The following is a 22442-nucleotide window of genomic DNA, read 5'->3' as shown; positions in this document are numbered from 1 at the left end:
ACCCAGAGGACTCTGTGTCCTTCCATGCATGTGTTCCAAGCAGTGGCTTTTTCATTGATTTTGCTTCAATCCAAACACCACAGCAAGCCAGTGTGAAGGACCCTTTTGTCTACAGGTAATGACATGTTTAAATGAAAAACAATCTGACAGACAAAGAGCTAGCTCCAAAGCTGATTGAAGTCAATGACAAGGCTCCTCTTGTCTACAGTGGGCTGGAACTGTGCCTCTGATGAGTGTCATGTATGTATATGGTTACCTTGTGCTGTACGTAATCCCCACACGTAGGTGAAAATTGATCCTTCGTAACCATCCTCCCCCTGCTGGTTGTCACTTGACCTGTCTGAATTGGGATAGGGAGCATGCAGCAGCCTGAGTTAGGCCTGCAGAGCTAGACTTGACTTCTCCGCTTCTAACTTAGGCTGCTGTATGAATATTAGGATTTAAATAGTCCAGCTTTGACCTTAGGAGCTATTTGGCGTAACCCTTGCTCACACTGGCAAGCCGTTAAAGACATAAGTAGCCTCGGTCATGTTGCTCGTGTGATGGAGTGGTGAGCGTGGACTGCATAATTAATCTCTGTGTGTGCTAGTAATTGGGGTGGGGGGGAAGATGGATAGGAGAGAGGAGTGGAAGAAGGGAACCAAAGTAAGCAGTGTGTTTTCTTTTCCAGGTCCTTGAGGCTACCAGGGTGAGTCGCAGGAAGAGTGCCCTGGCACTGCGCTGGGAGGCTGGAATTTATGCCAACCAGGAAGAGAATGAATAATCCCCTTGCAATAAAACGGGTGTTTCGGACCGACGAACCAAACAAACAAACAAACAAAAAAAAAAGCAGCATCATTTAATCCGATATTTATTAAAGATCCAGCAAGCTCACTGATCCACAGAGACGGGATTGCGCCATCTCCAGGCACCATTAAGCGAAAGAGAGAAACCCACCCACAAAATCCACACACACACACCCCCCAAAAAAGAATGAGAGGATGTTAGGTGTGGACTGGTCAAGGAAGGGTGTCATCGCCATTGGCAGAAGCAGCAGCAGCAGACCCGTTGCAACAGATCAGCACAAGAGGCTGAAGGAGTTGGCAAAAACTTAAGGCAGGGCAAATATATGTGCTTCCTTCTAACTGAATTTCCAGTCCTGCTTTGTATCAACAAGAGAGTTTGGCCCAGGATAGCCTGTTGTGTCACCAGGCTTCCTTTGGACTTGCCTGTAGCTTCTCCATCATTCCACCTGCTGCATTAAGAGCGTTAATGTTACTTTGGTTTACTCTAGAGAGCCATAAAATGCAATGATTTGTTGTTTTTGCTCTTATTTGCGGAGTGGGGGGCTTGAAGATTTTTTCCCCCTTTCTCTTAATTTTTCATTTAAAAATTGGAGGCTGTTATTGCAAATGTACAATCCATGTTTTGCAGTCAGAATATTTAATAAAGTATCCTGGTCTGTTGCAAACACAAACTGTCAGTTTAGGAGAGAGCTGGGGGGAATGCCAAGCCAAACGGATAACCTTAGCTTTAGGATCTTGTATACTTGCAATATGAACTGGTCTCCAGTTTCTCAGTGCATATTTACATAACTTTCTAAATATACAATCTGTATTTAGCGGGCAATGCCTATTTTTATGATGGGTGTGGGCAGAGGCATATGTACAAAATGAATAAAGATTGAATAACCTAAGTCAGAAAGGTGAGGGGAACACACTCAAAAAAATGACCTTTAATTTTTTTGAGGCAATAATTTAATCAAGCCAGATGCTGGCACAAACAGAGGTATGAAATAAAGGAAAAAGTTATGGCTTTAACTATATTTATACAGTGTAAAAGGCCGTGGAGGTAATGTAAAGTATGCAGGTTTCCAGAAAATAAAAAGTTTAAAGAGGGTAATAGAGAGTGTGTGTGAGAGAGAAGCAAGAAAAAGGATTATTTTTGCTGTTCAGTGTTTTGAGAGCTAAAAGCAAAATAGAGAACCTTTAGTTTGGGCGCAGGCTTGGAATCAGTGACGAAGGGTGTTGTGTGTCTGGGTGTGAGCGAGCACATGTGTGAGGTTGGAATCCTAGAATGAACAAGAGCTATGGGTGTACAGATTTATTTTCTCCAAAGCTGTTTGCCAGCTATGGGGGTGAGTGAGAATTTCTTTTTTATGAAAAGGGATATAAAATGGCACTGAGCTGATGCAGTATTTGTAATATTAAAATTTGACCTGACACGGTATTTGCATGAATCACAATTGCGAAGTATTGAGCAGTTTTGTAATCTGACATTTAGAAAAGAAATGTATTTATTCTTGTGCTTTGTATTCATACGTAGTATAGAGGCTGCCAGGTTTACTCTTTCTTTTCATGCAAAGCAATACAATACGTATTTTACAACCGGGAACCATAATTTCTGGACTAGAAATTACCAAGTTTAGGAGACATATACATGTATGTATTGTTTTTATAAACCTAAATTCATTATTTTAACTTCTTTTTAAATCAGCCAAGAGGCTGACGCTCCCTGAAATCCCTCTTCTGTTTTCATACTGCTCTGTGACCTAACATGGTGTTTTATTCCGAGGCTCATCTAAAATGGCTTTAGATACTGTGAACATTATTCTGGTGCTTTTATTGGGCAAACATAAAGCCTGCAACCAAAACAATTTATTGTTTTTAATTTCTTTCCAGCCTGTGGTTTGACACACATCTCACAGGTTCCTTTACACGGTCAAAGATTTTGAAGCCTGTGTTCAGGGATTGTAGTAAAAGTGGCAATAAGCATTCATTAAAGCTGTTCTGTGAATTACCTATTAACAAAAGAAAACTCTTTTGAACTGGGCAATTGTCTTGCATTGATTTCTTTAAAGTGTGTCATACTTAAGAGTATACACATAGACCAGCTGTAAATACCAATCTACTCAATTCTGATCCGGTTCAATAAAGGTGTGTTAGTGTTACCAGTAGACTATAGGAAGTATAATTCCACACACTTAGCAGTCTGTTTCCCAGCTAATGGGCAGGTATTGTGTGTAGTAACACTTACAGGAGTTGCACACCCATATTGAGAGGGGGTTTGGATCCCTCTTGGTTTGAGGAGAACATAGATGAATCTTGGAAAACACTTCTCTAGCAATGTTACATAGTATCAAGCTGTATGTCATAAGTGGCTCATTACTGAGAAATGGTCTTACATCAAGGCACGTACATTTGAACTTCTCACTGCAATGGTTGGATTCTTACAGCTTTTGCTCCCTTTGAAATGAATTAGCTTCTCCCTCTGCATGGTTGCCATTTCCTAGGGTTGAGGGCATTATCAGGAATTCCTGGCTCTCTCTTACCTTTTAAGAAACATGCATCTGTTGTTTTCTTGAGGGATTATTTTTTGTAAGTAATAAATAAATAAATAAAACATTGGATGTCACTTCTTCAGCTTTATATTGCTTGTCACGGGGCATCTCCTGTTTTGTGTGCTCCTTCCCCCCCAACTCCTTCTGTGAAAATAAAGTCAATCGCCTATAAAACCAGTGTGGTTTTGCCATCTTGGAATCCTTTGTGCTGGGATGGAATCTAAGCAGCATTTTCACATATCCTGCAATAAGAAAATATTTGCATGCACCAGTCAAGTATAGCTAATCTCTACCACCCATCCCTTTCTCTTCCAGAAATTATGGAAGCAAAATCATTGTTGTCAGCAGCACATGGTTCAGTGCTATGATAACTTAAATGCTATGCAGTTTACTTGCCTCTTTATTTCAGTTGCATGCTACCAAGCGTATAGGTCTATAAATATAGGCAGGCATAGGTCTCTATATATAAATAAATCAAATGTAACAAAGGAACACTACTGCCAAATTAACTTGGTCTCCGCAAAAGAAATTATAAAAAAAAACCTTTTCTGTGACAAAGACTGGTTTTAGTGCAAGTGTGTAATGAAAAATAGTTAAGCATTAGAATTGTAACTATCCAGTTTTTGGTTACAAATGCAGGTTTCCTGAGTTGCAACTTTTTGAAACAACGAGTTTTGGCTTCATCTTGCTCCTTATCCAGATTATGCGACAGTAAAAACAAAAACAGTGATTTGTTTTACAGCCAAAAGGTGGCGCTATTGTTGTGTTTTATCAGCCAATCTGACCAGCCCTGGTTTTCTGTATATATTAACCATTTAAACGTTGTTATTCTGCTTTTGTTTCCTAGTGACTGTGAGGCATACAATGCAAGTATATTGTTATTTTCTTATTAAAACAGAAACCTGTGTTGAGTTTCTATAATAAGGGCTGGTCCTTAGAAATGCTTGCAATGTTCTTTAATAGGATTGGCAGCTGCCAATCCCAAACTGGATTGGATGGTAAAATTGGAGGTAGATACCATGGGGAGGAGAAATATGCTCTTATCCCATCAATGCAAACAGCTGCTAAAAGACATGTGTTGCATGAGGTCCTAAATAATGTACCTGCTGTTCTTTTCCCACGGTTTTCAGCCTCAGTCTTGCTGTTTTTTTCATCTAGGTAAGCGGAAAGTCTGATCTCTGGGGGGAGGGAGGTAGTACCATATGACTGGAGAATAGCTAATGTCATACCTGTATTTAAGAGGCCTGTGGGGAGAGTGATTCGGTCAATTACAGACCTGTTAGTCTGACCTCAGGAATATGCAAGGTTTTAGAGTAAACTGTGAAGGAAAGAATGGTATTCATAGTGGTAAACAGTAAAGGGAATGTAATTCAACATGAGTTTACCAAAGGTAGCTCAAGTCAGACTAATCTGATTTCGTTGAGAAAATAACTGATTTTTTAGCTGAGGGAAGTGCAGTAGATCTCAGTAAAGCATGTGACACAGAGCCACGTGGGAAATTATTAGTTAAATTAGGGAAGATGGGGATCAGTACAAGCATTGTAATGGGGATAAGGAATTGGCTAAAGGGAACAAGGCAATAGGTTGTGTTGAAAGGTGAATTATCAGATTGGAGAGAGATTACTAGTGGTTCCTCAAGGTTTGGTCTTTGGACCCATCTTATTCAATATGTGTATTAATGTTCTTCCTACAAGAACAAATGGATATAACCTGGCCATGAACAAAGTCATTTCATTCTGGCTAAAATATCAGTGGCTGAGCTTGCCCTCTACAGCCTGACTATCCACAGACACCAGGCCACCTATTGATCGTCTTCTAGAAGTAAATACCAAATACAGTACGGTAGAACCTCAGAGTTACGAACACCTTGGGAGTGGAGTTTGTTCATAACTCTGAACAAAATATTATGGTGGTTCTTTCAAAAAAATACAACTGAACATTGACTTCATACAGCTTTGAAACTTTACAATGCAGAATAAAAATGCTGCTTTCTCTTTATTTTTTGCTGTATTTGCTTTTTTTTTGTTAGGTCTTTGCTGCTGCCTGGTTGTGTACTTCTGTTTCCAAATGAGGTGTGTGACTGACTGGTCAGTTCGTAATTCTGGTGTTGGTAACAATGAGGTTCTACTGTACTGTGAGCCAGATTCTCAGCTGCTGGAAATCAGCATAGCACAGTTGACTTCATTGGAGCTTTGCCATTTTATACCAGCTCAGGATCTGGCCCTCTGTACTGTGTGGGAAATACCACACATTCATATTATTTATGGGCCCAATTCCAATTGAAGTAAAGGGAAAGACTCCTGTGACATCCATGAGAGTTGTCTAGAGCCCTAGATGTGGCCTCTTGACTGCTGGTTCTTAGTAAGAAGAGCTGACGCAGACATCCTATCAGTAGATTCAGGTATTTTCACTTGTATACACACTATCCAAAATTCTTGCAGAGAAAAGTCAATATTGGGTATGGATTTCCTGTCACATGTTAATCAAGTACAGTGACAGGATATAAGAAGGGGCTGGTTAGTTTCACTCTCCAAATAGGTGTAGTTATCCAAGCTAAAACAGGACAATGCTGTCAGCTTTTAACTACAGGAAAAGAAAGGAAAGAAAATCTTCCCCTCATTGCACCACACTAAAGGAGACAGGATCCTGGGTGGGAAACAGTGCATTGGAAGGCTGCAGTGGGACAGGCTTACGCACTATTTAAAATAACCTTACAGTGTCCATTTGTTCCACTGGATCAGGATGTTGTGCAACAAAACTGGTTGTTACCAGCTGTTTGTGTTTCATGCTAGCACCTAGCTAAAGCACCTGTCCAATGTACATTCACTCAGCCTTAGAGCACCCTGACAAGTAGCTAAGGATTATAAAACGCTCACTGACACACCACGCTACAAGCCAGACTAAAGAGTCATTTTGTCACCCCTGTCCTGTAACCTGGGGTTGTTCACAGTGTCCAGTATGTAAGTCACTCTCAACTGTGTCTGTGTGCACTGCAGCCAGCTTGCCATGCCTTGGCTCTTACCAGCCTTACAAATTACCACAGGATGAGCCCCAACACACACGCTCGGTCCCAAATTCCCCCCCAGAAAGGCATTACTTCAGCCACCGCTGAAATGCAGCTATGTTGGGGGTAGAACAGCTGCACGATAGAAATGGAGAACTCCGCATTGACTCAGACTCTGTCAAACTATAATCACCGTACTGACCAGAGCACTAACATTATCCTTATTGGCACTAGAAGTGCCATGGGAACATCAATGGCCACAACAGAATTTGACTTTGTTTCATCACAAAGAAAGTATATGCAGCAAGCATGCCCCCTAACACAATGCTAGGGTATCTTCTGAGGGATGAGCAATGCCCACCAAATCACTGACCTCACAGTGCCTATTGGAGTTCCCTGAAGATCTCCCAACCAGGTCTTGACCCAAAGCCCATGGAAATCAGTTAAAGGACTCCCACTAAGGGCTTTTGCATCAGGCCTTAACCATTGACATGGCCTCGCCGACCTTATCGTAGGAAATCAGCCAGGCACACACCAAAAAAATGCTCTAGCTGCAGGTCCAACCATGCTGCAAGACAGACACAGCTGAGGGTCACCACGTTCTATTGGACACACAAAGACGTTTGGTAAATTACTGTTTTCTTTCCTACAAAACCTACCAATTGGGATTTTCCAACCTGCCCTCAAAGTATCTGGGCATCTCATATCTCACAATGAGAAATAGGTTTTTTTCAGTGTTCTCTAGCTAAGCGTTTGCTTGGGCTACGGCCTGCAAAAACCAGAGACAAGCACAAGGCACCGGGTCTTGTTTAAATTGCACAATTCAACTTGGAAACGGATGTGCCCATCTCAGGAAACGTGTCAGAGATGTTTTGGTCCCAGCTGTAGAATGCCTCTGTGTCGAATATTGAGCATTTTTACATGATATATCCAGAGTGGCTGGAATATTGATATATGAAGGCTGATGTAACGTCAGTAGAGACCAAAGCCCAGAGCTGAGACCCCCCAACATGGTCATAGATTTTAGACAACTGTTAAAGGAGCTTCCAGTTCATCAATCCTAACAAATGGGTACACTGGACTAAATAGGCGAGTGTAAGAACCCAAATCTGTATCTTTCAGCATCATAAAGTCATCCAGAGGGTTTCAGTCCCACACCATTTCCATTGTGAAATCAGAACACTGCCCCAATCATGTTTCTGCCCACTGCAGAGTATGGCTTGACTAATGCACTAAAGCAGTTGGAATTTGGTGCATTTTTAAGAGATGCCCACCTGCATAGTTACCGTATATGAATAATGTTAATAATGACCAAACAGATTATGAAGTGGTGCAAGATGTTCTGGCTTTGCTACTCCCAGAGAACGTTCATTGTTGTTTGATAACTCAGCAGAGGTGGGTGCTGAATAGCGCGAGGATGGCAGAGTTCTCCCAGGGGCTGGTTTGGCTCTGCTCTGGACCTCCGCCCACATGGCACGACAGTGGCCATGACCTGGATTGACTCCCATTCATCCTGTAGTTACTTTGCTAGCTGAATGAGGCCTGAGCAAGTCCAATCACAGGACCAATGCAGCACAAGGCCAATCTAGTGTATTCTAGTTGCGATGACAAATTTTCCTGTTACCCCTCACCATCTGCAGGCCCCATCGTCCTATTTAGCTGGGCCTGGACAATCCCTCTGTGATTTTGCAGTAGCCACCTCCTCGCCTCACCCTGCACCACAGGTAGCAGAATCCCTTTCAGCCAGGGCCTGGTAGACGTCCCTAAAGGCAGAAGAACCAACACGCATAGTAACAGAGGGAGTAGGCCATGCGCCACAAATGTGGATTTGAATTTAAGCAAAAATTCAAGCGTGTTCAGCTCTGGACCCATCTCTAGTTTGCACTGAGTTTGCAACCCAAGACTCAATGGGGGAGCAGAAGGTATGAATTAATTTTTTTCATGTACATTTAGTGCGCATGAAAGAGGCATGATGGGCAGCCCTGGTGTCTGAAGGCTCAAGACTATTGCCAGCCCCAACATTCAAAAACCAGTTGAAAAAATCATGAGATTTTAAAAAATTCTATTGGGTTTTTTTTTTCATTTTTGTTTTTGGGTTTTTTTTGGTGGTGGTCTGATTTTTGAAGTCCCCCTTCCTTCCCCCAGTCTGCATGTGGGACATTGCCCACTCTCACAGATGTACCGTGACTGAGTATGGTGGGTTTGACCCCAGCTGCAGGAGAACTTGCTAGAAGACCTAAATGAGCTCAAATTACATCAAGCTGTAAACACTTCTGCTGATGGTTCAGCTGGCTTCCAACTTCTCAAAGCCCCAAATGCCAACTAATTAATTCTATGCCTGACTCCAGTCCTTCCAATAATTATGGACTCCTAACCTCACCTCACTTCCATTAACTGTCCTCCAGTCCTCACATCTGCCAGCCCCACATCGATTCTGCACCCCTAGCTCAACTCGGTTCTTTGCTCCCTTCATCTCAGGCACTGAGAAGCAGGGGGAACCGCACCTCCAAGGTCACTGCATCCCCTCTGTCCCAGGCTTGGTGGGGAATGCTCAGATCCATCAAGCCTGGCTTTGCAGAGATACTGAGTTGGAGCAAGGGCGGAGTAGACCCAAGGTGTGATGAAGTCATGAGAATTGGCAAAACTGACCCAGCACAAGCACTGGCTGTTCAGCCTTCCTCACCACTGTGCTACAGCATGAAAAGAAACTGCAACTCATTTGTTCTACCTCTTCGGTGCCTCTGCTGGGATGGCCACTGACAACACCTGTCTTGTCTAAAGTGGTCCAGATGGAGTAAATACCTATGGGCTGAGAGCTGCATTAAGAGCATCTAACACCTAATGCACGAGGACTTCCACCCTGCCATCATATGATGTACCAGTGAAATGCTCTGTGCCCCATTTCCAAACTGCCCTTCCTCCCTCCAACCTTTCAAGCACCAAATATGATCGCTTCCCTTTGACCCCCAAATGCTCCATTTAAAACAAATACCCTTGTGCCACCAGGGACAGCTTGCTGCTTGCTGTCCCTTGGGGTAGCTGAGCTCAGCTGTGAGCCGCCAGATCCCAGGTGGCAGCTGCCTGAGGGATTGCGGTTGGAGGAAGGGCAGGCATCTCTGCTATCCCTTCCGGGCCTTGGCTAAGGGCTGGGTGGCGCAATGAGGGAGAGCACTTGGGGGGGTGGGGTGCAGATGAGAAAAGAAAGCCTCCCCCCCTTGAAGGGTGTGTGGGGGACACACATGAGGAGAACACGATGCAGGAGGACATGGTTAGGGAAATCGGGAGGGGAGGTCTAGGATTCAGATGATGAGAGAGGGAGGGGAGAGACCCACCTAAGATAGAGGACTCCCCAAACTGCCTTCATGTCTGGCGGAGGACTAGCACCGGCTCACAGCTATCTAACCTCAGGTTTTCTCCTGGGTGAACGTTCCAGGGCCTCTGGCCTGCCCCAAAACCTCGGCACTCAGTGACACAACAGTTTTGGCTTCTTCAGAGTCTGTGGCCAGAGCACTCTCAGCTGGGAGCATTTCCAAACCCTGGCAAGACAGATGGCAGAGTTGCCCCCGAAGTTGCTGGAGGAAAAGACAGACCATTAGGTCTCCTCACTTTCTGTCAGAAGAGGAGTACAGGTAAGCAGGGTCCTTGTTGTGGGCTGGGACGTTTTGGGGGTACAGAGGACTGGCTCCCCATTCGGGGGGCGGGGAGGCATGCTGGCTGACTCAGAGACCTTTACACATTGTGGTATTTAAACTAGTCCTGTTTAAAATAACCTCAAAGTCACCAGACACCGTGCAGAGTCCTCTGGCACCTGACGGGCTAGTGCCACCTTATTCTGCAAAATGTCCATGCACAGCTATTGTAATGGCCGGCAATCTCCAAACAGACTCATGTAGCCAGTCGCTTAGCGAGAAGGGAGGCTACCTGGAGGCTGGGAGGCAAAGGCAGGCTGAGATGCCAGCCTCTGCTATGATGCCAAAGCATTCCTGACCCACCATCAGAGATGGAGCTAGTTCCTCTCAGCCAGTGAGGCAGTAGGTGAAGGGTGGCATACATTAGGTAGTCAGGTCGGAGGTAGGCAGCATCAGCATGTTGTTAGCAATACATGTGAGCAGGGAGAGGGAGGTCTGTAGCATGGGGAAGGTGGGCACAGACGGAGGCAGCTGGCCAACTGTGTGTGTACCATATGCAGCGATGGGATGGCTACAGATACGACAAGCAGGGTGGCAGGACTCATGCTGGGGAGTGGGCAAAGAGAGGAACTGGGCCTGTTTGGGCCCAGATCATCAACAAGATTGAGGTGCTTGATTTCAGTGGGCGTTTGCCACTTTTGCGGCTCTGGGCCTTGGTTCCTATCACTTCAGAAATCTAACGAGTGAGTCTATCCTGACGGTTCCTGGGGTTAATCTTAGAGCTGGAGCTGAGGCACAGAGTTTGGAGGCAGAGCTGAATTTCCCCAGAGTTCAGGGGGCATTCAGAGCCAGAGTTCTGTTTCATACCCACGTACAGCTCAATATCCAATATCTCAGAGCAGAAGCAGTTGTATTCTGCCAGCCTCAGGGTCATGACAAAAACCAAGCAGCATCTGAAGGAGAAGCAGCCTAAGCCAATCCAATGGGGAGCTCAAAGTTTGACACTAGCTATAATTTAGCCCAGAACTAGTAATAATGTATGAAATGAGTTTACATAGTGTGCACCCATTAACAGGCCTGATAAAATCATTATTAAATGCCATATTGACAGTGGTCCCTGAGCTAAGAGCTTCTGCTGCTGGATGTAGGTACGTGTCACAATATATCAAGTGGTCGTTAAATTGTAAGGGTAGCCGGAAACACCGAGGTGTGGAAACATGTCGTGCCTCTGGTCATATACTGCTATATCTATCCTCTTCTCCTAGACAGATCCATAACAGAGTGAAATGGCAGAAAAATCAATGAGAGAAGAATGGAACTGCCCAAAAGCTACCTAAGGCCCATAACCCTCCCTTTCTGGCAGATGCACCAAACAGACTGGCTCATATGGATCTGTGTGCAGTAACAGTGACATCTAGAGGGCACACTAGGTTGTACAGAAGTAGGTGTTTTAATTCCCAAGAAATATCCCTGCCATCCAGTCCTAGGAAGTAGGTGACTGCGGCGACTGGCTGTCATATATATACCCACCTTGGACTTGCATCTTACATGCAGTTTCATACAACAACATTTCTTAAGGGAACTAAGTGGCAACGAAGCAGCAGACCCAAACAAAAACAAAACAAAAAACCAGCTTTCAGTGAAGCTATTCCTGCTCCCTCTCACGGAGTACTCTTGGTGTAATATATTAGCACAGGCGTTAGCATCAGAATGCAACTTTGAAACTAGACTCAAATGGATTGGTCTGTGTTTGTAAGTGATGTAACAGGTTGGGTAAGTTATACAACAGTAACTGGGTATCAGTTTCCTGCCAAAGGGGCAGGTAGGGTTGCAGCAAAGAACAGGAAGGTGACAAGAACAAACAGGTGTCCCCTCCACTTACTATTGTTTATACTTGCCTGTTACCTGCTTTTCCTGCTAAGACCCCTTGGCAGGTCAGTTATGCCCACTGTCCAACATTCCCCTTGCCAGCCTCTGAATGTGGCCCTCTAAATTTATGAAGCTAGAGGCAAGAAAGAAAAATCTGGAGTGATGTGTGCCCCTGTAATTAGGGTCATAATGCAGAGCTGCAGCACCTTTGTTCCTCTCTAACAATGAGCTGGCTGGATGTTTGTCCTGGTGGGGGAAATGGAAATAAGAGTGTCTTGTGCCAGCCAACTGCTGATGCCAAAAACACACACTCGTGAAATCTGACCATGCTGGGTATGGCTGAGTTTTGGTTTAACACCCAGGATTCCTAGCATCCAGCTTGGTTAACAAAAAAAAAAAAAAAATCTGTCTCTCTCACTCTCTCTCACTAGGTGCCAGATCACTAGGCCATGCAAGAGCCATCAAGTAGGTCAAACCATTCTGTGGCTGCTTCACTAAAACGTGTTTCTGGGTCAGAGCGTGGGAAAAGACGGAAATCAGGTTAGTTCTCTAACATGGCTGAAAAGAGATCCATGATGTGCCCTGTTGGAATGGTCTACAACCAAAACTCGCCCGCCCTCTGTCCCGGGGTTTCCCCGCGAAAGCAATCAGAAGGAAGGGTAGCTTTACGTGACAATTCCTGTCTATGCAACAGTGGGGAGCCACCGCATCCCCTGTTACTGCAAAGTACTTCCCTGTTACCAAATGGAGTTACAAGAGCTGGTTTTATTTTGCTTTGTTAAAGGTCATTATCAGTGTTAGAGTTATAGGCATCTCTCAGCCCAGCTCTTTGGGGCAGGGGCTGCCTTTTGGTTCTGGTTCTGGGTGGTTAGCACAATGAGGGCCTGGTCCATCACTGAGGCTCCTGGGCACTATTGCAATACAAAGAGTAACGTTAGCATTGGTCACTCCAAAAGAACACAGGACTTAGAGTCGGGGAAGCAGGGCCCTCTAAAGAGTCCCAAGTTGAGCACCCAAAAATGAGGCCTCCAAACTCGTGTCTGAAAACTTAGGCCATAGCTATTAAATATGGGTTAGGAACTTCAGCCTCGTCACCTTTTCAGGACAACTAATCATCGCTAGTTAGCATGGCAGAGCTGGACAAATGCCATTTGCCAACATATGTCCAGGTGTCCTAATGTTGAGGCCTCCAAAATCACTAATTACTTTTGAAAATGGAAGCTTTTAGCCATAACACACAGGAAACAAGGGCCCTGAGAACAGTGCAGCCCTGGCCCCAAGGGTCCAGTCTGATTAACTCACACTTCCAGGGGCTACGTTCCATCCCGCCCTGAACCCCTACCTCCCCACCCTGCTCTGCAACTAAAAACCAGCGGCTGGCCCGTGCCAGATGACTCGGGCTGAGGCCAAGAGGCCATTTAATTGTTCCACCTTGGGATGGAGCCTGGGCTCTGAGGCCCTGAGAGGCGCAAGGTGTAGCCTGAACATCTACACTGCTATTAAACAGCCCTTTAGCCTGACCACCAGGAGCCTGAGTCAGCTGGCGCAGGCCAGCCCGGGATGTCTAACTGCAGTGTAGACAGAGTGTGATGAGCTCATCCTCAGAGCTCCCTTAGGGTCACACAGGGCTGAATTCTGTGTAATCGAGTGCAGTGGGCATCCAGGCCGGTGCCAGCTAAACGTGGTTAGACAAAGCTGGCAGCTACACAGAGGCCAGAGCTGATTTACAGCAGATGGTAAATGAATAACTCCATCTACCGCATACTGGGGTGCGCAAAGGCCTGAGCTGTCATTAAATGCCCCCATAGTTTAACATGATGCCCAAACTAGGGAGTTCGCACTATGACCAAAGAGCGACAGCCTAGTGAGTAGCACTTAGCACAATTCCACTAAGGCTTTCAAAGCACTTGTGAACATTGCTCGTTATGAGTCATTAATTGGCAGTGAAGCCTCCCAGCCCTCCTGTTAAGTATATCCGTGGAGAAAGGTGGAGCCTCCCAACACATGCCATGATGAATTGCATGTCACAGTTTTGCTACCCAGGTGTTCTGTGTAGGAGGCAGAGAGAACTCAACCAACCCTCTTTACGGTGGAAGGGGAGAGGGAGGTTGTTAAAGCTGGAAGAAAGTAGGGTAGCTCACGCAGTTTGCTTTCAGCAGCAAGACTCTAAGGCAGAGCATCAGCACAGAGCCAGTCCCAGACTGTCAACGATGTGCTGGTGCCATCTCCCTTGCACCTCACCTCCATGTGCTCTTCTGTTTCAGCCTTTCCTCCATTTGTTTTTGGTCTTTTTAAAACGGTTCTATAGCAGAAATTGTTTACACCACCGTGCCCAGTTCCTGTTTTCACTGCACATTGACGCAAGGAAAGATATTGCCGAGCAGTGAAGGCTGTAGCCTGCACTCACCAGCCCACTTCCCCATCCCTACCCCCTCACCGACTATTCCTGACTTATTACTGACAGGAGTGGGGCTCCTTGCTTGTACCAGTCTCCAGCCAGGCCTGGCACTGTCAGATTAATCTTTTCTCTCTCATCCTGCGAGTGAAGGAGTTCTCATGTCAGTTCAGTTCTATGTTTTTGCTGGGAGACTCTGTGGGTACTTGGTGAATCTATGATTGTACGATATCCCAGGTACCATGGAACTGAAACCCGAGGTGCTCAGATACTATAGATACAAGAATCTATATAGAATAGACCTAGAACAGAGATTCTGACGGGCAAACATTTTTTACCCAGGTTGTTTAAAGCTCTGGCTTTGCTTGGTTCTTTTAACACCTGTTCATGCCTCTAACACCTGACAAACTTAAGCTCTGTTAGTTTAAGATTCAGCATCCGATTCATTCAGTTACAGGCCAGGAAAAGTCCCCGCTCCAGCGCTCTGCTCTTTCAAGGAGCCCTCCAGCAAAACCAGGCATGATGAAACTTTATATTCCTGATAGTTTGACGGTAAAACAATTTGGGAAAAAAGAGGAGGAAGGAACAAGCTTTCTGTACATGATAAGGACATGCAAGAGGCACAATCCCAACTTCCCCCCTTGCAGATGAAAACTGTGTGACAAAGGAAAATGCAAGAGCTGGGGGAAAAGGGCCAGAGTGATCTTCCATGTAACCTGACTGTAGTCAAAGCAGCTGCCGAATATGTTTGAAAGTTACACTTAGTTACTCGTACCTTTGTAAAAAAAATAAAGGTCCTGGGACATTGCAGATCAAGAAAGAAAACACTCAAAGCAAGAAGTAAGACAGATGGGGAAGTGTTGTAAACAGTGGAAAAACTGTGATGTCAGAAAAGGAAATAAAAGACAGGCAGAATGATAATTCCAGGAAAGACTTATTAAGCTAGTTTATTCTTGTGATGTTGAGGGAACAGGTTCTGAAGCCAGCTGAAATTGCATGTTACGTGACAAAGAACAGGGGTTAGAGAGAAACAGCAGCTAATGCATTTGGCCAAGGGCAGCGTAAGCCCAACGAAATCCCAGCAGTTCAAATGGCACGAGTCTGATGTGCTTTCTAAAGCAGACATTTGATCTTGGGGGCCAAGGCTATCCCTGATTCAACTCTTGGCCCTTTGTTTCCTGAATCAGTCTCTAGTTAAAAGACTTCAGGAAATGGCTGGACAATACCATGATATATACGCCCTAGGATTTATTGCAACACATACACTGTTAATCTCATAGGCGACATGTCCAAGTATTGAGTAATAGTGAGTATGCCCTAAATGGACTCTCTTGTCTGAGTCCTCTTGGCCCCCTCTCAGTCGCTCTCTGCCCAGGGAGGAAACCTTGTGGCAGGAACGGGTTGTGGCATTTAAACATGGGTAAGCCAGACTCAGTCTGTTCTCCTGTGGAAGGTAAAGAGCCGCTTCCAAGCACGAGTCATGGAACAAGTTTTATAGCAGAGCGTGCTGAGGGCCATTGAACCAAACTGTAAACTCTGTATAGAATGGAAACTACTCCAAGCTAGGGCGTGCAGCAGCACCTATGCTCCCAAATGCCTTTACTTAGGCCCATTTAGTGGTGGCCGCTTTGTGACGGGCAGCTGTCTTGGTGGGTCACAGCTTCGTGAGCTGATAACAACCAATCTAGCCTGTGAAAGGTGTTTTGGGTTAGGACTTGGATGTTAACGTCGCGGGAATAAGGCCTAGGGAGCCAGTGGAGTTTGCAGCGAGCTGGTGCAAAACATTCATGTTGGTACAATATGTGGGCTGCAGGGTGCAGCTCCCCTCGCAGCTTCTGAGTGGCAATCACCTTCCAAGAGCAGAATGCAACAGCCTGACCTGGCAGTGCTGATTAAATTAAGGATCACAGAGGCATAGGCCCCCAGCCAGCTAAGGATGGAGAAAATATCCGTCCCCAATGAAGCAATCGGCACATCCAGGACTAGTGAGAAGGCCAGCAGTCCCCAAGGATCTGTAGTATCTCGATGATTGGTGGTTGGATTTCCCCCAACTGAGGTGAGATTATTGTGACAGCAAGTTTGTCAGTTTCCCCCCTCTTCTTAGCATTGCCCTTTCCAGCTTTCTTTGATTACTTCTGAGTCAGCTGCTCTTAATTTCTTCCAGGTACTAGGAGATGTACCTACTGGTAGAAGCTGCATCACTGGAGACGCAGACGCTGAAGGATAGGTTGGTAGCCTGCCATTAGCTTTGGAATCTCATAATCATGAGGGTTCACATTGAGAAGCAGGAGCATGTGTTCAGCCTAATGCTCTGTGATCCCTTTGACATGGTGATAACACATTTGCCGTTGTTACATTTGCCACTCGGGTGAACCGAGTGGAAGCCCACAGCTTTCATTACAAACAAGCAGGGCATCAGACATGCTCTGGGCAGTTGGCTTTCTTTAGACCAGAAAAGCTTCATTTGTGTGTTCTGGGTGTTAAGCAAACACACCCTAGTGAGAAGAACTGTTGAGTGGAAAAAGGGATCAATTAAACTTGTAAACGTCACCAGCAGTGCAGTTTTAGCGTGGAATCTGTAGATAATTTTACAACTGAAGCGCACTTGTTTGACTTGACATGGAGCAGAGAGGAGCCTGGCAAACTTAAACAGCTCCATGACTAAAAACAAGTGTCGTGTTCCTGCCGTGTTTTTTGTTTCAGGCTCTAGTACAGCATAATACCCAGGCACATGAGAAACAAGTGATGTTAGAGGCTCTTGCTGGTCTTGGCATTAGAAATTGTTGCAGTTTATGTGCCCAATACTGGTGGTGACTCTAGCACTGTGCCTTTTGCCAGCCGAGGAAGATTGGGGCTTATAAATCCAGAGTTAGCCCTTGCTGTGTTGTGGTAAAGTGAAATGTCTCTGCTAATTTACTGTGTGATGGATTTTCAGGGGTGGGGTGTCTCCTGGGGCTTTTGTCGTTAAGAAAGAGAGTAACTTCAGCCCCAGGTATCATAGTCACAGTTATAGATATTCCTGGTTCTCTTTCCATCCCCATTCTGCTCCTTCACGGAGTTACTCAGTGACTGTTCTTAGCTCAGTTCCCTCTTTTTTTTCCTATACACACTTTCCCCCAGGCAACCTCATCTGGTTACAGTTACCAATACTCCCTCTATATGTTGGACTCACAGAGCTACTTCCCTCCCCCTTCAGGCAATCTTGTATTCTCCAGCTGCCTTCCCAGCATCTCTTCCCGGATATCACGCCACCAACTCAAGCAGAGCACAGTGAAAAACACTCTTCATTTTTCCTCTTGGACTCTCCTATCATCAGCCCTTTTCTTCACTGTTGCCAACTTCACCATCCTCCCTCAAACTCTATTAATCCTCCCTTCTGTATTGTTCCTGTTGCCAGGTATTCTTCGGCAGCATCTTTAGAACTCATTCGTTCATTTCCATTCCCATTGCTCAAACGCGTGCCCGGCTCCTAATCGTCTCTTGCCTCAACTATCAGCGCTTCCTCGTGTCTCCATCTCACCTTCTCCCATCCATCCACAAAGCACCCACAAAAATCATCTGCATTGCCCACGTCCAGATCGTCCTCTTCAAGTCCTTTGCCCGGCCTTTCGTATCGGTGTCACGGTCCTGAGCCTCCCTTCCACAGTCCCTTTTTGCTCCAACTCTCCTATTTCACCCGCCCAACCTTAAAAACCTCACTTTGTTTTCCCACTCTAGCCTCAGTACCTTCCTCTGTGTGGCCACTTCCTGCCTGACATGTTTCCACTCTCACCACCCAGGTCCTAGCTAAAGACACATTTTCTCCATGAAACCTAAACAGCCGCATCTTCCCCTGAAACAAACACACAAAGACTATTAAAAGATGTCTCCTCCTAACCAGGGTAACTCACATGATCTTATCATAACCCTTCCCCCTCTCTGGTGTCTTTTCTCCAGTCATCTTACTACCTCTAACTCCGTAGGCTCTTCAAAGCAGGGCCTGTCTTTTTAGCTTGTTTGTTATTTATCATACACATTTGTAGAGCTTTCTGAAATAAAATACAGACACATGGTATATAAGGAGCATTGTCTCTGAATGACTTTTTTAAAATTAGGCTTCAACAGCTCTTTAGAGTCAACAGTGATCCTTTTTGTTCTTTTACTATGAATTGTGTCATGGCTGTAAGCTTGCCACAGCTGCCACTTTTACTTTATCAGCCCTGGAATTTTTTTAACCTAACACGGCTGTTGTTTTAGTCATCATATTCCTCTTGTGTGCCACTGCATGGACAGAGAGGTGTGTCTCATCTCCTTTCCATGCCTAAATCTGCCCCTTCCCAAAAAGTTACATGAAAGTCAGGTGATGCACAGAGCAATACGTAAAGTGAGGAATATTTGAGGATTATTTAGGAATTGTGATGAGATTTAGTCCTCAATTAAGCCTAGCTTATAGTCAACATGCTAAAGGGATATTTTCCTCTCTACAGGTAGAGGATTAATGTGGGGAAGTCCCATTAACCATACGAGGCGTTAGTCACCTATATACTTCCAGTTCCTCAAGGGAGAACCAAATCCTGCAGAAAATTCTCCAGATAATCTGGAGGTTGCAGAGTTCTGATTTTTCCACTAGGGAGAGCTGCCTACAATTGAGTGCAACCCAAGGAGTTTCCTGGCTCAGCACAGAACTCTGGACTGAAAAATAAATAAAGGCGGCAGGAGAGAAAACCCAGGAGATATTTGCTTCTGCTGTTCAGCTGGTCTGTGGTTTGGAAAGGGAAGTAAAACAACCATTAGTTAGGCTAGCTCTGGCTCTACTTGTCCATCCTCCTCACCGGGAATGTTTGACAAGTCAATACCGTCCATCAGCAGCCATGTGGCTTTTCGCTCATGCAGTAGGGGCTCATGCACTTGGTTCCCAAGGTCCCAGGTTTGATCCTGTCCAATGATGACCGCGATCCGTCAGTGTTACAAGAACACTAGTGCAGCTTCTGCATCACAGGGACCCAAACCCATAGAGCTGGTTACAAATGCTAACAAGGCATGAATAACTTTCCATTGCAGGATCAACGCACTCACTCCTAGTAGGTATCCAACCCCATCTCATTTTCTCCTCCTGCTGTGGTGCCCTACAGGCTGAGAGCTCAAGTCTAGGGAGACATACATGCTGCTTCCATTAAAGTCAATGGGATATTCACAGGGGTGAAAGTAATTTAAGGGAGTTACTGGTAGGCAAGGCCGGGGTCCTGAGCAAGGGTGGGGCTCGACCAGAAGGGGCAAGGCCTCTGGCAGAAAGCGTGGGGCCTTTAAATCCCCAGGCCCTTTAAATTGCCACCAGAGTCCTGGGGCTCCCTGCCACTGCTGCTATCCTGGGGCTCTAGTGGCAATTTAAAGGGCCAGGGGCTACGGAAGCCCAGGGCCCTTTTAAATTGCTGGACTGGGGAAGCTGTCCCCTGCCGGGACAGATGGCTGTGTACTGGCTCTTGCCAGTTCGCTTTACAGGCTTACTTTCACCTCTGGATACTCATGTAAGGGGGTGTCTGAACTATTGGAGTCAGTGGCAGTCTTGCCTTAATGAAAACTGAGGGTTTTCTTGCTGCTTTGTTACAGTAAACAGTTCTTCACTCACACAGCATGTTACACCATATCTCCTTGGCCTGATTTTTGGATCAGTTTCTGGGTGGAGTTTAAGGTGTTGACTTGGCCTAAATAGTTTCAGACCTGCCTAAATGAGAAGCCAGACTGCCACAGGTGTGCTCAGAGGTGCTCAAGGGAGAGGGCCAGTTTCAGTTGCTGAGTTGTCAGCTGGGTGACTCCCTTCCTAAGCACCTTGACTTGCGAGAGCCCCGCTTCGTTGGCCTCAAGGTGATTTGGCTGAGAGAGGTGGCTGATGCTGTTTGATTTCTCATGTATGTTGTGCAGCTCTATGGCTATACTCAGAGATGATAGTGCAGCCTGGTAGAAAGGTTTGGGTCCCAACAGGGAAGTGTTACATAAAACTGGTCTGCATCTCAAGCATGGGCAGTGGGTATCAAAGGCAGGGGGAGGCTGTGCCTCCCCAAACAGCCAGGTGTGGCCACGCCCATGCTCTGCCCCCAGGCCCTCTCTGCAGCTCCCCAGTGTGGTGGCCCCTCCTGGCGCTCTGGGCTGTGGGGGCACTAGCCTGGAACAGGGGCTAGTGGCTGCAGGGCTGGGGGCTAGGTCCCCCCCCCAGCCGGTGGGTCACGCACTGCCCATGATCTCAAGTAACACCACTGAAGTTTAGAGATCGGCGTCTGTCCCTGCATCAGCATGATTTTGGGATAGCTGCAGTATATAGCAAAGCCACGAGCAAGAGCTGCCGGGCACAGGCCATGCTAACCAAGTTTTCTGCCTTTGCTGACCTTCCTACTGCTACTTAAAGGTTGCTCTCACCTAATCACCTGTCATTTGGGTATAGCGGTGCTCCTGGGCCTGTCCTTGCAGCCATTTCTGGGTGTATTTCACCTGCTTTTGTTTCTTAGACACTGGAAATTCTAGCGATGGGATAGAGAAGAGATCCTGGTTTACACAAAGCAAACACAACACCCCTCCCCTCCCAGTGCAATGAGACAAATAGTGCAATCATTGGCCAATCAGTCCCTGGTATTTTGCTGCTCTTTTGCATTGGATTTAAATGTCTGTAGGAGGATGCAACTAAAAAATCCCCCAAGGGGTTAATTTATTGAACGAAACTGTATAAAATACCACCCCCCCACTGTCCAATTCCCCTCCCCTCAAGGGCTAGGCCTAGGGTTAGACACAGATTTTATTTCTCCTTCTGTCCCTCCCTGTTTCCTCTCCTCACCCTGATATTGGTAGGGTGCTCAGTCATGGTTGTTGAGCTTAGCCAGTCCTATCATTAAAAATGTTAGGGACTCGATAGTTCCACTGTGTTGCAGATGGTTGGATACCAACCATTAGCTACTTTCTTCCAGGGGCTCAATCCTGGTTATTTCTAGCGCACTGTCACCCTGGGAGCTAGGCACCAGGCAGATCTGGCTAAGGCAATGATGTCAAAGTCTTGCATGTACTCCGAGGGGCTCCTACCAACATGCTGCCTCTGAGTTCTGCTTCCAGAGCTGATGCAGCACTGGAGGCAACTCGAAGTCGCTTTCCATGTCCCTACATCAACCATTCGGAACCCTGCTTGGCCAAATCTTGCTGATGATGAGAAAGAGGATAAGAGCTCCCTCTCTTGGGGAATGCTGCAGTGTATGCAGAATATGGGCCCTTCCCCTGCTCCCTGGATCAATGAGCACAGTGCTCCCATGGGGCCGATAGCAGTGGGGCCAAAACGCTCCCTGCGTACAACTGCTCGGCCCACCAGGCCAACAGCAAGGCAGCAAAGAGGCAGGGGAGCCCTAGGCAGGACCCGATGCCTCAGGGCAAAGAAAAGAGGGGTGGGACATGGAGATGGAGTCAGTATTTTTTCCCAGCAGCAGGAATGGAGCTAGGCTGGCGTATAGCCCTCATGGTGGGCTGATTTGATGGAAAGAGGCTGCTTTGGGAGACGGGTTGGGCAAGACAATTTTGCAAAAGCACAGCTGGTCACAGAACGTATCCTGCGAGTCAGCCTCCCTTTTGCCTTGCTGCTCCTGGTGTCTCAGCACCCAGGAGAATGCAGGGGAGGAGGTGATGTTGTCACACATTTTCCAATATGTGTCCTGTTACTCACCACGGCTACTAACTCCTCATCTCACTGGTTACTCAGCTAGTGTGGGAAGGGGGGTTATTGCTAGACTCGGCTTTCCCATCAGGAGTGTCTGCATTTGAGAAGCACAGTGAAGCTGAATGCACACAGGAGTGGCTGTGGAGACAGGTCAGTGCAACAGCTTTGTTTTTGTTTGTTTGTTTGAATTTCCTGCCTCAATTTGCTGGTCAAATTGTTGAAAAGGGGTTTTTTTTGGTTGTTGGGTTTTTGTTTTGGTTTTTTTGCGGGGGGGGGGAGCAGGTTAAACAGGTTCAAAAGCCACCAGCAGCAAACAGGGGGTGCGTGAAGGGGACAACAGAGTGTGGGGGAGGGCTACTGTCCCATGGCCTCAGCCCTCTCCACCACCCCCACAGCTAGACACGGCTATTGCTTTGCTGTGATTCCTTTTGCACGCTTCAGCTCGGGGGTGGTGAAACATAAGCCACAACCAGGGGACAGTCACTTCCTCATGTAAGACAAATTCCCCAAGGCAGGGCCATGTGACCTTTCTGAATGCACACCAGGAAGAGAGTGGAGAG

General features: G+C 46.2%; 1 protein-coding gene across 5 annotated transcripts in view; it reads left to right on the top strand.

The window, feature by feature from the left end:
- PALM2AKAP2 (PALM2 and AKAP2 fusion) overlaps window positions 1-3393 on the top strand; it is a 526924-nt gene extending 523531 nt beyond the window's left edge. For 4 of the 5 annotated variants that reach the window (XM_050943033.1, XM_050943031.1, XM_050943035.1 and 1 more), the window contains one exon: window positions 671-3393. In XM_050943033.1, coding sequence (XP_050798990.1) covers window positions 671-763 — 93 coding nt within the window. In that variant the 3' untranslated portion in view covers window positions 764-3393. The remainder of the gene's footprint in view (window positions 1-670) is intronic. The other variant, XM_050943032.1, reaches the window with a different exon arrangement.
- The last annotated feature ends 19049 nt before the right edge of the window (window positions 3394-22442 follow it).

Source organism: Gopherus flavomarginatus, chromosome 3, assembly GCF_025201925.1.
Source record: "Gopherus flavomarginatus isolate rGopFla2 chromosome 3, rGopFla2.mat.asm, whole genome shotgun sequence".
Taxonomy (NCBI): Eukaryota; Metazoa; Chordata; order Testudines; family Testudinidae; genus Gopherus; species Gopherus flavomarginatus.
This window is presented reverse-complemented; position numbering and strand designations above follow the sequence as displayed.